We start from the raw sequence: 23,142 nt of genomic DNA on the forward strand, positions 1-23,142 counted from the left end.
CATGACCAACAACCTCCCAATGCAGAGGATGAGAAGGATGCACTAAGATCTGGAATTGGCCTAGACAGTTGTTTGCAGCCATCTGACCTTGGAGAGGAGGCACTGACACATGGTGATGGAATATTCAGCATTGCACCTGCACAAGGAAACATACCTGTCAGCTTCTTTAAAGTTCCTAGGCTTGAGGCAATGGCTTTCCCTGTTCAGTTCCCTACTGGACAGAATACATTGGACCAGGCAAGACAAGTCAAACTGTCCCCGAGCATGTATTTCAATGCAAGGCTTTTTTGTGTTGATACTCGTTTTGCAAGAGACACAAGCTACCTCTTCTTTGCGCAGTTTGTTACAGAGAGGAAGGCAACGTTTCGGAGTCTCACAGGACCCCTTCATCAGGCATGTGACGATGAAGGGGTCCTGTGAGACTCCGAAACGTTGCCTTGCTGTAACTATGTGATGGTTTATTAAAACCTTTGGACCCATATTGGTGATCCTCGGTGTGCTGGTGACATTTTTTCCTTGCTGATTTTGTTCGGTTGCAGCACCCACTTATACACAGCCATTTTTAACGCAGAAACGTGTGCGTTTGGATCATACACTTGCGTTTGTTACAGAGACACACATGGCCAAAAGCAGCATGTCCATCCAGTTAAGAAAAGGAAAACCAAATACCGGGGATGGACGGAAAATATCCAACAAGTTGCTACAGGACAAGCGTGAGGTTGAAAGGTTGGTGCGAAACTGAGATGCCACAAGGTTCATGCAACCACTGAGAGGGAGTCCAGCTTACTGGGATAAAAATCTGAAGAATTTGCTATCCATGGTCAGACAATTGGGTAAGCCAACTTTTTTTCTTACCTTCTCTGCTGCAGAATTCAGATGGCCAGAGGTAATAACGGCAATAAAGGTGCAACAAGGTCAAAAGGTGGATTTTGCAGAGCTAGACTGGGCTGAAAAGTGTGACCACCATGCGCATGTTTGACAAATGGGTTGATGCTCTGATGCGAAAGCTGCTGTTGGGTCCTGCACAGCCAATTGGTGAAGTTATCGACTACTTTTACCGGGTTGAATTTCAGGCGAGAGGGAGCCCTCATATACATTGTCTCTGTTGGTTAGCAGGAGCTCCTATATTTGGACAAGACAGTGATGACAAGGTGTGTGCTTTTATAGATCATAACATCTCATGCTAGCTGCCTGATGAAGCCAAACAGGCCTTACTTCACAGATTTGTAACAGAACTTCAAATGCACAGCAGATCTCATTCAAAATAGTGCAAGAAAGGTAACAGAGAATGCAGATTTGGATTTCCAAAGCCACCTGTTAGAAAAACGAGGATAACGTATCCAATGCCAGAAGAACAAGGAGATCGTTGCAATGAAACCACAAGCAGCCAAAAACAAACTGAAACCAGTCTGGGATTTGCTTAATTACCCAAAAGTGCAGCTTGAAGACATGTCACAGCTACTGGCACAGTGTGATATGACTTTGAATCAGTACAACTCGTACTTTGAGGCATTGACCTCCTCAAGCGTGATTCTAAGGAAGTGTGATATCAAGGACTGCTGGGTAAACATCTACAATCCTCATTTGCTGATGGCCTGGAACGCCAATATGGACATCCAGTACATTCTTGATGAGTATGGTTACATCATGTACATGTTGTCCTACATATCCAAGCCAGAACGCGAGCTGAGTGACTATCTCAAAACAATAGTCAAAGAAATGAGCCCAGAAACAGAGACAGAACGAGAAGAAATGAAAGAAGTTCTTCAGGCTTATTCAAAACACAGAGAGGTCAGTGCCCAGGAGTCTGTGGCCCGTACGTGCAGCTTGAAAATTAAGTCTTGCTCACATGAGGTTGTTTTTCTGCCAACTGGTGACAACGCACTGAAAATGAGTCTCCCACTCAGTGCGTTGCAGAACAAACCAGCCGATTCTCTTAATGTGTGGATGACGAGTTTTGTCGACAAATACAGAGCCAGACCCGAAACACCAGAGTTTGAGTCCATGTGTCTGGCAGACTTTGCATCCCATTACAGGGTTGTCTATGGCAAGCAAAAGGAAGATGGCAAGCAAAAGGAAGACAACAAGCGTGTCAGCCTATTGAATGAAATGGGAATGATTCAAAACGCACGAGAGGGAATCCTTCAATAATCAGGTACGCACGCTTCTCAGAGAAGAAGGACCCCGAGAACTAATACAGCAGACTGCTTAAACTCTACCTCCCTCACCGTTCAGAGTCATCACTGAAAACTGTAAGGTTCCCAACACACCAGCATTTTTACAAAGGCGCCTGTGTGAGCCTACCAGGAGAAGAAGCAATCCGAGCAGTGTCTGCAATTGTTACCAGCAACCAAAAGAAGTTCAAACAACACAACAAAATTGTGGAACAAGTCTTGGATGACTTTGTAAAAAACGGCCCTGTTGAAGATGCTTGGAACACCTTTGCCCCAGAAGCAAAGTTGGATACGTTGGAATGTATAGAGGAACACAAAGAAGGGGAGCCACTTCATGAGAATGAACAAGATGATGTTCCGGAGTATACACATCACAAACAAACAGGTGGAATTGCGCTTACTGTGAAGGCCCCACAAATGTGCCCTGATTTCCTTTGGAAAATGTGCAGAAACCTTTACCGGACACAAGCTCAGACATTCTACTCAGTTTGTGACTGGTGCACTAACTATGTGCGCGACCTAAATAATGACCCATTCTATTACTTTGTCACTGGTGACGCAGGTACAGGCAAGTCACACCTGATAAAGTGCATCTATGCTGGCGACAAAGATACTCAGTAAACTTACCAGACTACGTGAGGAAACAGACATATCCATGCCCAGCGTTTTACTAACTGCATTTACAGGAACAGCAGCTTTCAACATTGCAGGAAACACTTTGCATTCTCTGCTGAAGTTGCCAAGAAGCTTGAAGCCACCCTACCAAGGACTTGGAAATCTCATAGATGAAGTGAGGGCACAGCTGTCAAATGCGGAGATCATTGTTATTGATGAGGTGTCAATGATTTCAAAGCCCCTGTTTGCTTACATCAACTGGAGATTACAGCAAATCAAAGGCAGTAAGAAACCTTTTGGTGGTATGTCAGTACTAGCAGCAGGAGACTTTTACCAGGTCCCCCCGCTGGGAAAAAGTAAGCCACTCTGCGTGTTTGAGGAAAATACCAATGACGTCTGGAAAGACTACTTTCACGCTGACAGAGATCATGCGACAGAAGGATGACATTTCATTTGCTGAGCTTTTGAATAGAATCAGAGTGAAGCAGAAGACTGGCACCTTAAGTAATGATGACAAAGCTCTGCTTGCTCAGGCTTTGACAGATCCCACCCACTGCCCTAATGACTTGCTGCAAATCTTTGCCACCAACAAAGAGGTTCACAAACATAATGCCGCAACTGTGTCTGTTCTCCATTCAAACGTCACCAACATAGATGCCGACGATTACAAAAAAGACCCTAAAACAGGAGTGATGCAGAGGCAACACCAACCTTTCAAAGGACACAAAGACAATCTGATTGACACACTGCAAGCAGCTGAAGGTGCCCGTATCATGATCACAAGAAACATTGATGTTGAAGACGGGCTTGTTAACGGGACATTTGGCAAGATTGCAAGAATAATCATCCAGACTGAGAATGGTGCTACTACGGTAAACAAGCTTGGGCTTGTGCTGGACAATCCAAATGCAGGACAGAGATACCGTAACAAGTCGTCTGGTGATGCTGACAACTTGGTGTACTTAGAAAGGGTAGAGGAAAACCTGAGACAGAAAGGAGTTGTTCGCAGGCAGTTCCCCCTGAAGTTGGCTTTTGCATGTATAATTCATAAGTGTCAGGGGATGTCGATACAGTCGGCAGTGGTCTCATTGAAATCTGTCTTCCAACCGGGAATGGCCTATGTTGCACTGAGTAAACCGACTACACTGCAAGGACTGCACATAACCGACTTTGATGAGAAGAAGATCTTTGCTGATCCTAAAATCACAGCCTCCATGGACTCAATGAAGAATGCATCACTGGAAAGTGTTATGCCCCTCTTAAAGTTTCTACAGACAACAGACAAACAGCAAACATGAACAATTATCCATTACAACACGGAAGGATTACCAGCTCACATTGAAGATATCAAATCTCACCACGAGTTGATACTTGGAGATGTTTTATGTTTCACTGGATCTCATCTCTCAGGCTCTTCTGTTGCTAAAAGTCTCCAGCTGGAGGGCTACAACCTGTTCAAATACAACAGACACCTCTCGTACACGAACGTTCCTGACATTGCAAGAAAAGTGGCGGAGGTGTCGCCTTGTATGTCAGAAACCATTTTAAGGCCTTTGAAAAGCAGTATCATCACAATGTGACTGACTTGGAGTTCTTGGTTGTCAAACTGGAGTCCCCTGTACAAGCTTTGATCACCGTTGTTTACAGGCCACAGGATTACAGTATTGGCCAATTCCTTACTAACCTGCTGGGCCTCTTGGAATCTTTGGAAAGAATGGATTGCCAACCTATAATACTCTGTGGAGATTTCAATGAAGATTTTCTGTCCAGAGCAAAGAAGCCAATATCTGACCTTCTTCACTCAAGAGGATATACCCAACTGGTCTGGGCAGCCACCACAGAAAAAAACACACTGTTGGATCACATTTACATCTCCAGGGTGCAGCACTGTCTCCAGTCAGGAGTACTGCACAGTTATTACAGCTATAATGATCCTGTGTATTGTGTTTTGAGCAGTGTTTGTGAACACGCTTAGAGCCTGCATAAACAGGGCATGAGCTTTGCCTGGAAACAGTGATTGTGAATACTGATTATCATCAAACAGATAGCACACCTTCACCTCCATTCTATGTCAAGATGCTGAGACCCCCCAAATGCATGTGGTCATATCTTCATCTGCTAGGCTTGATAATGCTGCTAATGTTTTTATAAATGTATGTTTTAATGTAACTGTGAAGCACTTTGGGCAACAACATTGCAATTAAATGTGCTATATAAATAATTAAAAGTTGAAATGCATTTCTCACTCTATCTCACTCCAACCACACAACAGTTACTCAAGCCACTCCACCCAGTTATTCCGCACACTCCAGTTGTAGACTACTGGTGGTGGCAAGAACACTTCACACAATTTCCCCAGAAATTGTAGCTTTTCTAGTTGATATTGGTATAGCGTCGTCCTCAGCAATTTTAATTTCCTACCACCCTTTCTCTGCGTACCTGATGATGCATCCATCTGTGGATCCAAACATAGGTTAAAATCTCCTGCCACAACCAGACTACCCCTTTTAAATGCAGTAAAGTTTCTTAAGACGCCCTATTTTTATTTGGGCAATAAATATTAACTATTCTATAAGTGACCACCTTAAATTGTTGCCAAAAAGTCACTATATCATGCCCGATGCAGGTAATTATTATATAAGTATTATATATATTGCTGCCACTTTCCCTCCAAAAAAAAAAATTAAAAAATTAAAAAAATTAAAAAATTAAAAAATAAATATTAACTAGTGTACATTCAGATCCTTGTAGTTGTAGTTTTCCCTTCAGGAATAGAAACCGAGCCTCTGGATCCACCAGTCTCTCCTCCAGGTGAAACTTACATTATTTGAGAACTCGATTGCTACTCCTTTGGCTCTTTTTAATGGGGAGTCAGCATAATACCAAGTTGGATAATACTTTGAATATAACTTAATATTTGTGTCGTGGGTTACGTGTGTCTCTTGACAAAACACTACATCTATGGAGTATTGATGAATTTCCCTAGGTATCTTATTTGTTTTAGTCAGGGAGTTTAATCCTGTCACGTTATAAGTTATGAACTTAATCAGGCTCATTTTTAATGTTATTTAACTTCCCCTCCAAATTTCCAATCAAAGTCACTAAGGTATAGACAACTTAGGACATGGACATTCTTCCCCCCTTACTGAAACAACCCCCCCCCCCTCTGTTCACCCCCCCTATTTCCCACCCTCCCTTCATTTTAACTATCTTATTCCTAAAACCCCCATTGCCCACATTTTGCCCTGAAATCTGCCGTGGTTTGTTTCCACTAGTGACTCATATTTTGGGGTGAGAACACGAACGCTCACTCCAAACCCCAGCTCATAACATAGGTCAATTTGGAGTTTAGCAGCATGTTTGGCCTCCAGGCGCCCCGCCGGTCCCAGATTCCCGCTAACCCTCTGCCCCCTCCCCCCACTCTCTCTACAAGGGAAGGAAGAACCGAGGGTGATAGCGCAGTAGAATTAGGATGAGGAGGGGAGCGGGAGGGAGAGAGAACCAAAAAAGTAAAAAACAAATTCCCAAAGTATCCGGGTCCCAGGACAGACTGAGGAATTCTCCCCCTCTGCTCCACCTGGCCTCTCTTCCACCCCCCCACCCCACATCTGCCTACTTTCACTTCCTAGATACCCAATGCCATTTTTCTGTCCCCAGCATTACGCTCTCTTTAGACCCCTCTGGCCACCTCTCTAGGTCCATTTTCTGTAAGTATAATTTTTCGCAAAAGTCACTAAAGTCTTCTGGGAATCTTAGTCTTGCTGATCTCCCGTCTTTCCACCCAATCAGACATGCTGGAAATCCCCAGGTATATCGAACTTTTTTCTCCCTCATCTGATCCTCTTCTAGCTAGTGTCTCAAATGCAATATCAGCAAAGATTTGCAGCTTTGTTTCCTTATATTTTATTTCGGTGGTATCACACAAACTTTTTCATACTCTTTCTTTGTCTTCATAATGATGAAATCGGACTATCACATCTCTGGGATGTTCTAGCTGTACTTCTTGTGGTCATCTAATCCTATGAATTCTCTCAATTTTCAGGTGTTCTATCACTGATCTTCCCATTATTGGATTAAACACTCTCTTTATTTTATCATATAAATCCTTTCCTTGCGCTTCTTCTGGTAGACCCCGTATCCTTATATTATTTCTTCTGTCACTATTCTCTTGGTCTTCCAGTTTGAATGAGAGCTTTCTCTGTTCTCTTCGCATCTCCTACACCTGTGTTTCTAATTTATTAATCGTTTGGGCGTGTGTCTCCAATTTCCCCTCCACTTCTTCCACTCAAGTTAATATTCAGCCCAAATCGTTGCGTAATACCGCCATCTCATTTTTCATGAACATCTCCAGTTTTGCAAACATTTCCACCATCTCATTTTTTGTACGTATTTGTGACATGGCTCCCTGTTGTTCCATGATACTTTGTTCCATTACACTGTCCCCGCGTATTGATTCATTAATCTGGCTCCCTTCCCGGGTCCCATATAACATACTGGATTGATCTCCATCATACTTTCTAAGTCCCTCTTGTTGTTTTTCCAAAGTTTGTTTCTCTGGGCTTTTCTCCTGTAAGGGCATATATTTTCTAATTGTACTGGTGTTTGCATTTGATTGGGGGGTTTTGATTCCCCTCCTTTAGCTGATCTTCCCTTCATACCTGTCAACTCTCCCGCTCCTTTTCTATTACTGTACAGGTATGGTAGTTGTCGCTAGGTGGGTTCTTTTTTAATGTTCTTCTGTAGACTTTTGTGATCCCTGTTATGTTACTTTGGAGCAGGGAAAGATTTAACAGATCCACCCCTATCTGAAAACACCCAATATGTAACGTTTTCCAACCCCCCCCCCCAACCTCCCCACTGCTTAGGTATTCAATATTTTAAGACTGAGACTTTCAATATTGACAGAAATTTTAAATGTCCTGCCGCGAACTCACTGTGCCCTGTGTACAGCAACATCCATCTCAATGTGCTCTCCTGTCCTCACCAGGTCCACCTTCACCATAGTTCCTGGGGGGGGACGTTGATTTGCAGGTCTCTATGGGTGATTTTCAGGGTGTTCTCTGAGTCCTTCAATCTCCTAAAGGTGCTGCCTTGGAGTGGGGGGGGGGGACTCTCCTCCGGTGCCAGCTCCCCTCCTTGTCCACAGAACCCCACCACTCTCCCAAGCTTCCGGGTGCTGTCACGTGAAGTGATCACCTGGGCATCCTGGCACTCTTCTCAAACCCTGCCGCTTCCTGCTCCAGTCCTACAGGGTCTCAAGGTTCTACCGCTCTCCTCCTTCTGCCGCCGTCCTCCTGCCTGCTGGCACTCCACCAGCTCAACTCCGGTCTCTGGCTCGGCTCCAGGACTGACCACCTGATGACTCAGCCCTCCAGCCAGGGTCTCCAGCCACCACCGCGGGTCCGCATATCCGGAAGGAACCGCGCCGGAAGCCGCAGATGCCCACCACCACACAAGTCAGAAGCCTTCGGTAATGGTCCAATGATCTTAGTCCATACGGGACCTAGGCTACATTCATGCCTTCCATCGGCAGGGTGCCTGGAGCTCCCGTCACACTCCACCTCAGGCCCCTCTCCCCTAGATACAACTATTTAACCTTTCTCACAGCTGTTTTCCAAATAGAGTAGCAGATTGTAAGATTGAAATTATTTGGGATTATAGCTGTTTTCTATGGAATGATGGATGAATGACACAAAGGAATACCCATAGAGTATAATGGGAAGCAAGATGTGATCTGGAGTCAGAACCAACATACCAAATAATTTCTTAGCAAACATACTCCCCAAACTCAGTGGGGATGTTTAAATTAAGATTAAGCAGGATTATCATTGATGTCTATGAAATTACAAGGGTGAATGAAAGAAGGGAATGCCCATACAGTATAATGGGAAACAAAATATGAATTTATTTGCAAACAAGTCTGTGTCATATAGCAATTTAAACTTTCCCACAGAAGTTCCCCAACTAGAGTATCAGATTGTAAAATTGAGATTGCCTTAGATTATAGCTGTTTTCTATGGAATGACAAAGGTGAATGACAAAATGGAATGGTGCTAATGTATAATAGGAAGCAAGATGTGACTTGACATCAGAACCATTAGACATAACAAATAAATCCTCAACAGGCATACTCTGCAAGTTCAGTGGTGATGTTTAAAATTGAGATTAAGTTGGAATATCATTGTTTTCTGTGGAATGATGAAAGTGTATGACAGAAGGGAGGGCCCATAGAATATAATGGGAAGCAAAATATAAACTAATTTGCAGGCAAATCCAATGAACACAGCAATTTAACCTTTCCCACAGGTGTTCCCCAAGTAGAGTAGCATAGCAAAATTACAATTATTTGGGATTACAGCTTTCTATAGTTTTCTATGGAATGACAGGTGACTGACATAAAAAATGCCCATGGAGTATAATGGGAAGCAAAAAGTGACCTGGAGTCAGAACCATTAGACATACCAAATAAATCTTTAGCAGACATACTCTCAAATTCACTGGTGATGTTTAAAATTGAGATTAAGCAGGATTATTGTTTTTTTCTATGGATGAATGGCTGAGGTGAATGCCCATATAAAATAATGGGAATAAAAATAATTTTTTTGTTGGCAAATCTGAGAAACATAGCAATATACATTTTTCCACAGGTGTTCCTCAAGCAGAGTAGCATGTTGTAAAATTGCAGTTACTTGAGATTATAGTTGCTCTCTATGGAATGATAGATGAATGACACAGAGAAATGCCCAGAGTGTAATTGGAAGCAAAAAGTGACCTGGAGTCAGAACCATTAGATATATCAAATAAATCCTTAACAAACATACTCTCCAAATTCAATGGTGATGTTTAAAATTGGGATTAAGTAGGATTATCATGGTTTTCTATGGAATGAAAAAGATAAATGACAGAAGAGAATACCAATATAATAAAATGGGAAAAATATACATTTATTTGTAGGCAAAACTAACTGAGAAACATAGCAATTTACCTTTCCACAGGTGTTCCCCAAGTATAGCAGCAGATTGTAATATTTAAATATTTTGGGATTATAGCTGTTTTCTATGGAATGACAGAGGTGAATTACAAAATTAAATGCCAATAGAATATAATGCCGATAGAATATAATGGGAAGCAAAATGTGAATTTATTTGCAGACAAATTTGATAAACATAGCAATTTAATCTTTGCTACAGGTATTCACTAAGTAGAGTAGCAAACTGTAAGATTTAAATTATTTAGGATTAAAGCTGGTTTCTATGGAATGACAGATTAATAGTACAAAGGAATACCCATAGCATGGGAAGCAAGATGTGATCTGAAGTCAGAACCATCAGACATATCAAATAAATCCTTTGCAGATATACTCTCCAAATTCAGTGGTGATGTTTAAAATTGAGATTAAGCGGGATTATTATTGTTTTCTATGGAATGACAAGGGTAAATGTCAGAAGGAAATAACCATTGAATATAATAAGAAGAAAAACATTAATTTATTTGCCACCAAATCTGTGCAACATAGCAAAATAACCTATACCATAGATGTTCCCCAAATAGAGTAGCAGATTGTAAAATTGAGATTACTTTAGAATATGGGGCAGCACAGTGGCTAAATGGTTAGCACTTCCGCCTGGCAGTACTAGGGTTGCTGGTTCGAATCCCAACCCCAGCACCACCTGCCTGGAGTTTGCATGTTCTCCCTGTGACTGCATGGGTTTCCTCTGGGTACTCTGGCTTCCTCCCACACTCCAAAGACATGCTGGTAGGTTAATTGGCTCCTGTCTAAATTGTCCCTGTATATGTATGAATGTGAGTTAGGGACTTTAGATTGTATGCTCCTTGAGGGTTAGGGACTGATGAGAATGTACAATATATATGTAAAGCGCTGCATAAATTGACGGTGCTATATAAGTACCTGAAATAAATAACTAAATAAATAAATATAGGTGTTTTCTATTGAATGACAAAGGTGAATGACTGAAGGGAATGCCCTTAGTTTAGAGTAAAATGGGAAGCAAGATTTGACTTGGAGTCAAAACCATTAGGTTTATAAAAAAAACATTATCTGACATACTCTCCAAACTCAGTGGTGATTCTTAAAATTGAGATTAACTGGATTATCACCACTTTCTATGGAATGACAAGGGTGAATGACAGAAGGGAATGCCTACAGAATAGAATGGGAAGAAAAAAATGAATTTACTTGCAGACAAATCTGTGTCACGTACAGGGGTGGACTGACCATTCGAAAAACTCAGGCACTGCCCGAGGGCTCGGGGTCAGTAAGGGGCCCGAGAGATGCCCCTGGTACCTTTCGTAGACTTTTTTGTGTGTGGTTTGAGTGTGGGCGAGGAAACAGGCGCCCACTATCCCCTATTGCCCAGGGGCCCCATGAGTTGTTAGTCTGCCCCTGGTCACGTAGCAAAATAACCTTTCCGTTGGGATTATACTGTAGCTGTTTTCTACGGAATGACAGATGAATGACACAAAAGAATGCCCATAGAGTACAATGGGAAGCAAGACATGACTCGGAGTCAGAACCAATCAATAAACCAAATAAATCCTCAGCAGGCATACTCTTCAAATTCATTGGTGATATTTAATATTGAGATTGGTTGGGATTATTATTGTTCTCTTGTAGTAGTCTAATGGTTCTGATGTCAAGTCACATCTTGCTTCTCATTATACCTTTTTCTGTCATTTTCCTTTGTCATTCTCTAGAAAACAGCTATTATACAAGGAACACCTGTGAGACACATTAAAATGCTGGGTTTCTCAGATTTGCCTGCGAATGAGTTTATATTTTTCTTCCTATTATATTCTATGGGCATTCCCTTCTGTCATTCACCCTTGTCATTACATAGAAAACAATAATAATCCCACTTAATCTAAATTTTAAACACCACTGAATTTGGAGAGTATGTCTGCTAAGGATTTACTTGGTTCATTGAATGGTTCCGACTCCAGGACACATTTTATTTCCGATTATACTCTATGGGAATTTCTTTGTGTCATTAATCTGTCATTCTATAGAAAACAGCTATAATCCCAAATAATGGTAATCTTAGAATATGCTACTCTGCTTGGGGAACACCTGTGGGAAGGTTAAAATACTGTGTTTCTCAGATTTGTCTACCCATGAGTTTTTTATTTTTTACATAGTTAGTCTGGCTGAAAAAAGACAAAAGTCCATCCAGTTCAACCATTAACTGCCTCCCGCCCACCATATAAGGTAATGACGGGCGCAACTTGGTTCTCTTGTTCTGAGAGGACGTCATATGACATCCTCCCACTCTAATTACGCGTGCGCGCCCCCGGGGGCGTGCAGCGCGGCGATCGGTGCTGTGCTGTGTCCCTGGGAAAGAGCCAAAGACGTCGGCTCTGTCATGTGATAAGCTGTGTCCAATCACAGCTGATCGCATGTAAATAAGGAAATGCCAGTTAACGCCATTCCTCTCCTCACGAGCTGTCACGCTGAAGGGACATGTACATGTACCCTGATCATCAGGGCACTGATGATCAGTGTAACCCCATCAGTGCCACCTGTCAGTGTCCATCAATGCCACCTGTCAGTGTCCATCAATGCCACCTGCCAATGCCCATCAATGCCACATATCAGTGCCTACCAGTGCACATCAATGCCACATATCAGTGCCCATCTGAGCTGCCTTTCAGTGCCACCTATCAGTGCTGCCAATCAATGCCACCTATCAGTGCCAGTCAGTGCCGCATATCAGTGACAGTCAGTGCTGCCTATCAGTGCCAGTTAGTGCCGCCTAACAGAGCCATATATGAGTGCTGCCTTTCAGTGCCTATTAGTGATGCCCGTCAATGCCCATCAGTGCCACCTACCAGTGCCTCCCCATCAATGCCCATCAGTGCAGCCTATTAGTGCTCATCCCTGAGCCTCATTAGTTAGTGCACATCAGTGAAGGAGAAACATCACTTATTTACAAAATTTTATAACAGAAATTAAGAAAAAAATTGTTTTTTTTCAAAATTTTCAGTTGTTTTTGGTTTGTTTAGCATAAAATAAAAACCCAGAGGTGATTAAATACCACCAAAATAAAGATCTATCTGTCTCAAAAAAATTATAAAAATTTCATATGGGTAAAATGTTGCATGACCGCGCAATTGGCATTCAAAGTGTGACAGCGCTGAAAGATGAAAATTGGCCTAGGCAGGAAAGGGGTATAAGTGCCCTGTAGGCAAGTGGTTAAAAAAAAAAAGGGAAAACAATGATAAACCTGCTTAATCTCAATTTTAAACATTACCACTGAATTTTGAGAGTATGTCAGATAACTTTTTTAATCTAAAGTAATCTCAATCTTACAATCTTCTTGGGGAACACCTGTGGGAAAGGTTATTTTGCTACGTGACACAGATTTGTCTGCAAATAAATTAATATTTTTCTTCTCATTATATTCTATGGGAATTCCCTTCTGCCATTCACCTTGTCATTCCATGGAAAAGAATAATAATCCCACTTAATCTCAATTTTGAACATCACTACTGAATTTGAAGATTATGTCGGCTAAGGATTATTAGGTATGTCTAGTGGTTTTGACTTTAAATCACGTATTGCTTCCCATTATACTCTATGGGCATATCTTTGTTTCATTCATCTGTCCTTCCATAGAAGATATAATCTCAAATAATTTAAATTTTACAATCTGCTGTTCTGTTTGAGGAACACCTGTAGTAAAGGTTAAATTGCTACGTTTCTCAGATTAGCCTGCAAATTAGTTTATATTTTGTTTCCTATTATTTTCTGTGGGCATTCTCACTTTTGTCAATCCATAGAAAACAATGATAACCCTGCTTAATCTCAATTTTAAACATTACCACTGAATTTTGAGAGTATGTCGACTAAGGATTTATTTGTCATGTCTAATGCTTCTGACTTCAAGTAACATCTTGCTTCCCATGATACTTTAAGGGCATTCCATTCTTTGCCATTCCATAGAAAACAGCTATAATCCAAGGTAATCTCAATTTTACAATCTGCTACTCTACTTGGAGCCCCTGTGGGATAGGTTAATTTGCTATGTGACAGATTTGTCTGCAAATAAATTAATATTTTTCTTCCCAGTATAGTCTATGGGCATTCCCTTCTGTCATTCATCCTTGTCATTCCAAATAAAGCAATGATAATCCCACTTAATCTCAATTTTAATAATCTCCACTGAATTTAAAGAGTATGTCAGCTAATTTTTTTTACGTTCATACAACCTAATGGTTTTGACTCCAAATCACTTTGTGCTTCCCATTATACTCTATGGTAATTCACCCTTGTCTTTCCTTAGAAAATAATACTAATTCCACTTAATCTCAATTTTAAATATCACCACTGAATTTGGAGAGTATGTCGGTCAAGGATTTGTTTGATAGGTCTAATGGTTCTGACATCAAGTCACATCTTGCTTCATATTATACTCTTTGGGCATTTTTATCTGTCATTCACCTTTGTCATTCCATAGAAAACAGCTATAACCCTAAATTACTTCAACCTTACAACCTGCTACTTTACTTGAATACTGTGGGGAAGGTTAAATCGCTGTTTCTATTAGATTTGCTTGCAAATTAGTTTATATTTTGTTTCCCATTATATTTTATGGGCATTTCTTTCTGTCATTCACAGAGATAATCCCACTTAATCTTAATATTTTAACATCACCACTGAACTTGGAGAGCATGTCTGCTAAGGATTTATTTGATATGTCTAATGGTTCTAATGCTTAATCCCAAATTTAAACATTGCCACTGAATTTTGAGAGCATGTCAGTTACTTTTTTTTTTAATCTAAACTCTTCCAATGTTCTTCTCTACTTGGGGAACACCTGTGGGAAAGGTTAATTTGCTACGTGACAGATTTGTCTGCAAATAATTTCACATTTTGCACCCCTATATGAAGCCATAATACATTACATTAATGATTACTGTATACATGTCATCACTATAATAGAGTACAGGGGAGCTGGGATATACATACTGTATACATGTCATATCGCTATAATGGAGTACAGGGGAGCTGGGATATACATTACTGTATACATGTCATATCACTATAATGGAGTACAGGGGAGCTGGGATATACATTACTGTATACATGTCATATCACTATAATAGAGTACAGGGGAGCTGGGATATACATACTGTATACATGTCATATCGCTATAATGGAGTACAGGGGAGCTGGGATATACATTACTGTATACAGTTGTGACCAAAATTATTCAACCCCCAATGCTGTAAAGGGGTTTAGGGACTATAGTGTACATTTGGAATTGTATTCAGAATCAAATCCTACAAGGACGTTGTAACTACCCAAATGCAACTAAAATGACATCAATTGTTTATGTAATACAGTAGTAAATGGTTCTTATGTGGTTTCTTCATTGCCACAATTATTCAACCCCTTAAAGACTACCACTCTGAAGAACAGAGGTTCATACAGGTGCTTTCCATCAGGTATTGAAAACACCTGTGGATGTCACCGAGCAGCAATCAAGCATAATAAGCACCAATTAGGCAGCTTTAAAATGACTGTGATACTCAGCTCCTTCTAGACATTTACTGGTGTGGTTACAAACATGGTGAAGGCAAGAGAATGGTCCAGGAAGACAAGAGAAGAGGTGATTTCTCTTCACAGGAAGGGCAATGGCTATAAGAAGATTGCAAAGATGTTAAACATACCAAGAGACACCTTAGGAAGCATCATTCGCAAATTCAAGGCAAAGGGCACTGTTGAAACGCTACCTGGTCGTGGCAGAAAGAAGATGCTGACTTCGACTGCTGTGCGCTACCTGAAGCGTAGAGTGGAGAGAAGTCCCCGTGTGACTGCTGAGGAACTGAGAAAAGATTTGTCAGATGTGGGTACAGAAGTTTCAGCCCAGACAATAAGACGCACACTGCGTAATGAAGGCCTCCGTGCCAGAACTCCCAGGCGTACCCCCTTGCTGTCTCCAAAGAATAAGAAGAGTCGACTGCAGTATGCCAAAAGCCATGTGGACAAACCACAAAAGTTGTGGGATAGTGTTCTGTGGACTGATGAAACAAAATTAGAACTGTTTGGGCCCATGGATCAACGCTATGTTTGGAGGAGGAAGAACAAGGCCTATGATGAAAAGAACACCTTGCCTACTGTGAAGCATGGTGGAGGGTCAATCATGCTTTGGGGCTGTTTTGCTTCTGCAGGTACAGGGAAGCTTCAGCGTGTGCAAGGTACCATGAATTCTCTTCAGTACCAGGAGATATTGGATGGAAACGTGATGCAGTCCGTCACACACCTGAGGCTTGGGAGACGTTGGACCTTTCAACAGGACAATGATCCCAAGCATACCTCCAAGTCCACTAGAGCATGGTTGCAGAGGAAAGGCTGGAACATTTTGGAGTGGCCATCGCAGTCACCAGACTTAAATCCGATTGAGAACCTCTGGTGGGACTTAAAGAAAGCAGTTGCAGTGCGCAAGCCTAAGAATGTGACTGAACTGGAGGCCTTTGCCCATGAAGAATGGGCGAAGATACCCGTAGATCGCTGCAAGACACTTGTGTCAAGCTATGCTTCACGTTTAAAAGCTGTTATAACTGTAAAAGGATGCTGTACTAAGTACTAAGATTGAATGTCACTTGGGGGTTGAATAAAACTGATAATGCTGTGAGCACAGAAAAGACATTTGTGGTTATTTCATTATAACTGTTATGTTATATTTGTCTGACCTACAAGTGCCTCTTTAATGTAAATGTAAGCAAGATGACTGAATGATCAAAAGCAATGTCAAACTGGCCAAAACACTCAATTTCAGTGGGGGTTGAATAATTTTGGTCACAACTGTACATGTCATATCACTATAATGGAGTACAGGGGAGCTGGGATATACATTACTGTGTACATGTCATATCACTATAATGGAGTACAGGGGAGCTGGGATATACATTACTGTGTACATGTCATATCACTATAATGGAGTACAGGGGAGCTGGGATATACATTACTGTATACATGTCATATCACTATAATGGAGTAGAGGGGAGCTGGGATATACATACTGTGTACATGTCACATCACTATAATGGAGTACAGGGGAGGGGGGATATACATTACTGTGTACATGTCACATCACGATAATGGAGTACAGGGGAGATGGGACATACATTACTGTGTACATGTCACATCACTATAATGGAGTACAGGGGAGCTGGGACATACATTACTGTGTACATGTCACATCACTATAATGGAGTGCAGGGGAGGGGAGACATACATTACTGTGTACATGGCACATCACTATAATAGAGTGCAGGGGAGCTGGGATATACATTACTGTGTACATGTCACATCGCTATAATGGAGTGCAGGGGAGCTGGGATATACATTACTGTATACATGTCACATCGCTATAATGGAGTGCAGGGGAGCTGGGATATACATTACTGTATACATGTCACATCGCTATAATGGAGTGCAGGGGAGCTGGGATATACATTACTGTATACATGTCACATCGCTATAATGGAGTGCAGGGGAGCTGGGATATACATTACTGTATACTGTCACATCGCTATAATGGAGTACAGGGGAGCTGGGATATACATTACTGTATACATGTCACATCGCTATAATGGAGTACAGGGGAGCTGGGATACACATTACTGTGTACATGTCACATTGCTATAATGGAGTACAGGGGAGCTGGGATATACATTACTGTATACATGTCACATCGCTATAATGGAGTACAGGGGAGCTGGGATATACATTACTGTATACATGTCACATCGCTATAATGGAGTACAGGGGAGCTGGGATATACATACTATATACATGTCACATCACTGTAATGGAGTACAGGGGAGCTGGGATATACATTACTGTGTACATGTCAAATCACTATAATGGAGTACAGGGGAGCTGGGATATACATTACTGTATACATGTCATATCACTATAATGGAGTACAGGGGAGGGGGGATATACATTACTGTGTAAATGTCATATCACCATAATGGAGTACAGGGGAGCTGGGATATACATTACTGTATACATGTCATATCACTATAATGGAGTACAGGGGAGGGGGGATATACATTACTGTATACAGGTCATATCACCATAATGGAGTACAGGGGAGCTGGGATATACATTACTGTATACATGTCACATCACCATAATGGAGTACAGGGGAGCTGGGATATACATTACTGTGTACATGTCACATCATTATAATGGAGTAGAGGGGAGCTGGGATATACATTACTGTATACATGTCACATCACTATAATGGAGTACAGGGGAGCTGGGATATACATACTGTGTACATGTCACATCGCTATAATGGAGTACAGGGGAGCTGTGATATACATACTGTGTACATGTCACATCACTATAATGGAGTACAGGGGAGGGGGGATATACATTACTGTGTACATGTCACATCGCTATAATGGAGTACAGGGGAGCTGGGATATACATTACTGTGTACATGTCACATCACTATAATGGAGTACAGGGGAGCTGAGATATACATTACTGTATACATGTCACATCGCTATAATGGAGTACAGGGGAGCTGGGACATACATTACTGTGTACATGTCACATCACTATAATGGAGTACAGGGGAGCTGGGATATACATTACTGTATACATGTCACATCACTATAATGGAGTACAGGGGAGCTGGGACATACATTACTGTGTACATGTCACATCACTATAATGGAGTACAGGGGAGGGGGGACATACATTACTGTGTACATGTCACATCGCTATAATGGAGTACAGGGGAGCTGGGATATACATTACTGTATACATGTCACATCGCTATAATGGAGTACAGGGGAGCTGGGATATACATACTATATACATGTCACATCACTATAATAGAGTACAAGGGAGCTGGGATATACATTACTGTATACATGTCATATCACTATAATGGAGTACAGGGGAGGGGGGGTATACATTACTGTGTACATGTCATATCACTATAATGGAGTACAGGGGAGGAGGGATATACATTACTGTATACAGGTCATATCACTATAATGGAGTACAGGGGAGATGGGATACACATTACTGTGTACATGTCACATCGCCATAATGGAGTGCAGGGGAGCTGGGATATACATTACTGTATACATGTCACATCGCTATAATGGAGTGCAGGGGAGCTGGGATATACATTACTGTATACATGTCACATCGCTATAATGGAGTACAGGGGAGCTGGGATATACATTACTGTATACATGTCACATCGCTATAATGGAGTACAGGGGAGCTGGGATATACATTACTGTATACATGTCACATCGCTATAATGGAGTACAGGGGAGCTGGGATATACATTACTGTGTACATGTCACATCGCTATAATGGAGTACAGGGGAGCTGGGATATACATTACTGTATACATGTCACATCGCTATAATGGAGTACAGGGGAGCTGGGATACACATTACTGTATACATGTCATATCGCTATAATGGAGTACAGGGGAGCTGGGATATACATTACTGTATACATGTCACATCGCTATAATGGAGTACAGGGGAGCTGGGATACACATTACTGTGTACATGTCACATCGCTATAATGGAGTACAGGGGAGCTGGGATACACATTACTGTATACATGTCACATCGCTATAATGGAGTACAGGGGAGCTGGGATATACATTACTGAGTAATGTATATCCCAGCTCCCCTGTACTCCATTATAGTGATATGACATGTTGTATACAGTACTTACTCCTAGTCCCTCCGAGTCCCCCGTGGCTGCTGAGAGGGTGTCTCCTCTCAGCGGAGCCAAAGAAGCCAGAAACCGGAAGTTGTAAACCGGAACTCGGCTTCACAATGAGGCACTCGCTCCATGCTTCATCTGTGCTCGCTGCTCGCCACTCGCCACAGAGGAATTTCTCCTTGCATTTGGTGAGTGGGCGACCGTTTTTTTCAAGCATTCCCTTCAGTTCCATTATTGTCTGTGGGCATTCTCTTCTGTTTCTTTATTCTCTATGAGCATTCCCTTCTGTTCCATTATTGTCTGTGGGCATTCCATTCTGTTCTTTATTCTCTATGGGCATTCCCTTCTGTTCCATTATTATCTGTGGGCATTCCCTTCTGTATCATTATTCTCTATGGTAATTTCCTTCTGTTCCATTATTGTCTGTGGGCATTCCCTTCTGTTCCATTATTGTCTATGGGCATTCCCTTCTTTTCCATTATTCTCTCTGGGCATTCCCTTCTGTTCCATTATTCTCTATGGCAGGTGTGGGCAACTGTGGCCCTCCAGCTGTTGTAGAACTACAAGTCCCATGAGGCATTGCAAAACTGACAGTTACAAGCATGACTCCTAACGGCAGAGGCATGGTGGGACTTGTATTTCACCAACAGCTGGAGGGCTACAGTTGCCCACCTCTGCTCTATGGGCATTCCCTTCTGTTCCATTATTCTCTATGGGCATTCCCTTCTGTTCCATTATTGTCTATGGGCATTCCCTTCTGTTGCATTATTGTCTATGGGCATTCCCTTCTGTTGCATTATTCTCTATGGGCATTCCCTTCTGTTCCATTATTGTCTATGGGCATTCCCTTCTGTTGCATTATTCTCTATGGGCATTCCCTTCTGTTCCATTATTGTCTATGGGCATTCCCTTCTGTTCCATTATTGTCTATGGGCATTCCCTTCTGTTCCATTATTGTCTATGGGCATTCCCTTCTGTTGCATTATTCTCTATGGGCATTCCTTTCTGTTCCATTATGCTCTATTGGCATTCCTTTCTGTTTCATTATTCTCTATGGGCAATCCAGTGCCCTGGTAAAGTTTATGGGCATTCCATTCCGTGATTCCTTTCAGTATGTCACCAAAAAAACACTGATTTTAGCATGTGCATGAAAATGTCAAAATTGCTCCAGACAGTTAGTGATTAAATACAATAAAAAGTAATAAAATAAACATAAATAAAATAGTACATTGAGTGCTAAAAAGTAAATACATGGTTCTTCTTATTCTTCAGACTTCACAGAATGAAACTTTGTAGCACTGTGAACAGCTGCATTGTATGTACAAAGGACATTCCTGGGGATGCTGTAGCAGACGTTCTGATAGTCTTCCTCTGGTGTGGCGCCCCTAGTGGTACGCCCTGTAGAAGCGCACGGTCCCATCCCTTTTTAATAAGGCACAATGCACCGGAGGCCAGCCAGTGACGTCAGTTGAGTGACAGCTGCGGTGCCCGCAGATGCCTGAAGCAGAGTTCAGCTGCCGAGTTCTTCTTACAATAGTTCTCCGGGCAGCTGCTGCACACAAGTTCTCCGCAAGGACAAGTTCATCCTGCCTCTGTGCTCATCCTCTGCCCTCCAGCCTTCACTTCTTCAGCCAGGGTAAGGATCTCTCTTTTATTTCTTTACCATTGATGCAGTCTTCCTTAAACTGCCTTGTGGATTTCATGCTGAGCCAGGACCATATCTGGTCAAAATATTCAGTTGTCACCAAAGGGGGGACTGCGCGGCTTGTGTCTATAAATAGCAGAAGACAGTGATCCGCTGAGATCGGGACAATGCATGTTTATCTCAGTTTGGAGTGCCTGAGATGCTCTGCACTTAACTACACAAACCTGCTGCCATCTCTGCTGTCCTGTAACTGCTGATTACCAGATCCCACAGTTATCCCCTTGAAGAGCACGCCTTTTCTGGCACTTTTTGTTCACATGTAACAATATTTTTATTTATATTTTTTGCTAGAAAATGTCTTAGAACCCCCCAAACATTATATCATTTTTAAAGCAGAGAATAAATTGGTGGGTTTTACAGTTTTTTATGTCACGTGGTGCTTTTTCAAAAACGCAATCTTTAGGAAAAAAATAGAAAAATGAAAAAAAAACAAAATACATTATCTAATTTTTTTTTTAAATATAAAAGATGATGTTACAGCGAGTAAATAGACACCCAACATGTAATGCTTTAAAATTGTGCACAACAAATCACATACATTTTGCTATCCATAGGCGACGCTTTAAGGGCTAGTTCACACCAGATGTAGTTCAGTGCGCTTTTTTTCTGCATCAAAATTGCATGCACAGTGTTTTCCATGTATTCCAATGGCCCAGGTTCACACTAGTGCAGTCAGTTCCAGTCGTGGTCCGGTACAGAAAAGAAAAGGAGAACGTGCTGCAATTTTTCTGCACAGAACCATACTGGAAAATGCAAACTGCATCATAACTGCACCAGAACTGCAGATTAATTCTGGATACGTTTTTGCTTACAGTTCACACCACACAGAGTGCGTTTTTGTAGTGTGAACTGGTCCTAAAAGCCCTTACAGGTTACCACTTTATATTTACAGATGTCTAATGCTAGAATTACTGCCTATGGTCTGACATTCACAGCAATACTTCACACATGTGGGATGATCACTGTTTGTGTGCATGAGGGACCGACACGGGCATTCGCCTTTGCGTGCAAGTGCGGGGGGCGGGAGCACTTTAAAGGAGAAGTACAGCCAAAGCTGGTTTGGCGGTACTTCTGTGGATCACAGGAGTGCAGTTCGTTCTGCACTCCTGTGACTCGTTTTAAGCTGACAGCAGGCTAAAGTCCACTGTCAGCTGATGTCACTCAGACGGTTCAAGCTGGGGAAAGATCCTGACCATATGGTCCGGATTCACCCAGGAGCCTGGACCAGCACCTGGCTCAGCCTCTCTGCGATCAGGACACCACTTCATCCCACATCCCATCAGTGATCCTTTGAGAGCCTGAATCAGCCACTCCTGCCTCCTTCACAGCCCAGCGCTCCAGTGATCACTGAGGGGGCAGAGCAGAGAGCTGGTGACTGACAGTCCCATCTCTGCTCAGAGGGGCAGGGAGAACTCTCTGTTTTAAACTGCTAATCTAGCCAGTAACATACCACCTGAATAAGAGAGAGCGCCCCCACAGGAGTACAGGGGGCATATTTGGACAGCAACATTGTCAGTCTGGGGAGAGTGTTCGATGTATTAACAAATTTAAATACACTAAAAAATTTAAGTCAGACTTCAGATAATACTTTAAAAGCAGTTACAGCTGTTTTTTTTTTTGGGGGGGGATAAAGGTCTTACACAGGGGCGGACTGACAACTCATGGGGCCCCCGGGCAATAGGAGATAATGAGGCCCCCTGTGTCCCTGCCCACACTCAAGTCACACACCCACACTCAAGCCCCAACTACGTATTGCAGCTCAGCTGCGTAGAGGGGACCTTAAATATCTACCGCAGCATAGCCTGTCTGGACGTTCTTGGCTTCTTTCTGTAGAAGCTGCTGGGTACTTCTAGGTTTAAAGATGGCTGCCACGTGGCAGCCATCTTTATGACACAACCAGGAGTGTCTTA

General features: G+C 42.1%; 2 protein-coding genes across 3 annotated transcripts in view; both read left to right on the top strand.

Annotated features, from left to right (window-relative positions):
• The first annotated feature begins 3,178 nt into the window (after positions 1 to 3,178).
• Positions 3,179 to 4,087, top strand: LOC149446269 (ATP-dependent DNA helicase PIF1-like). Its single transcript, XM_089652744.1, has one exon. The coding sequence runs from the start codon at positions 3,179 to 3,181 to the stop codon at positions 4,085 to 4,087; it is 909 nt and encodes a 302-aa protein (XP_089508870.1).
• Positions 4,088 to 21,022: 16,935 nt separating this feature from the next.
• TMOD1 (tropomodulin 1) overlaps positions 21,023 to 23,142 on the top strand; it is a 119,304-nt gene continuing 117,184 nt past the window's right edge. For both annotated transcript variants that reach the window (XM_089652746.1, XM_089652747.1), the window contains exon 1: positions 21,023 to 21,163. The gene's annotated coding sequence lies outside the window, so the exon portion shown is untranslated. The remainder of the gene's footprint in view (positions 21,164 to 23,142) is intronic.

The sequence above is a fragment of the Staurois parvus genome, unplaced genomic scaffold (genome assembly GCF_062004578.1).
Source record: "Staurois parvus isolate SC_StPar_1 unplaced genomic scaffold, SC_StPar_1.0 ptg000692l, whole genome shotgun sequence".
In the NCBI taxonomy this organism is placed as follows: Eukaryota; Metazoa; Chordata; class Amphibia; order Anura; family Ranidae; genus Staurois; species Staurois parvus.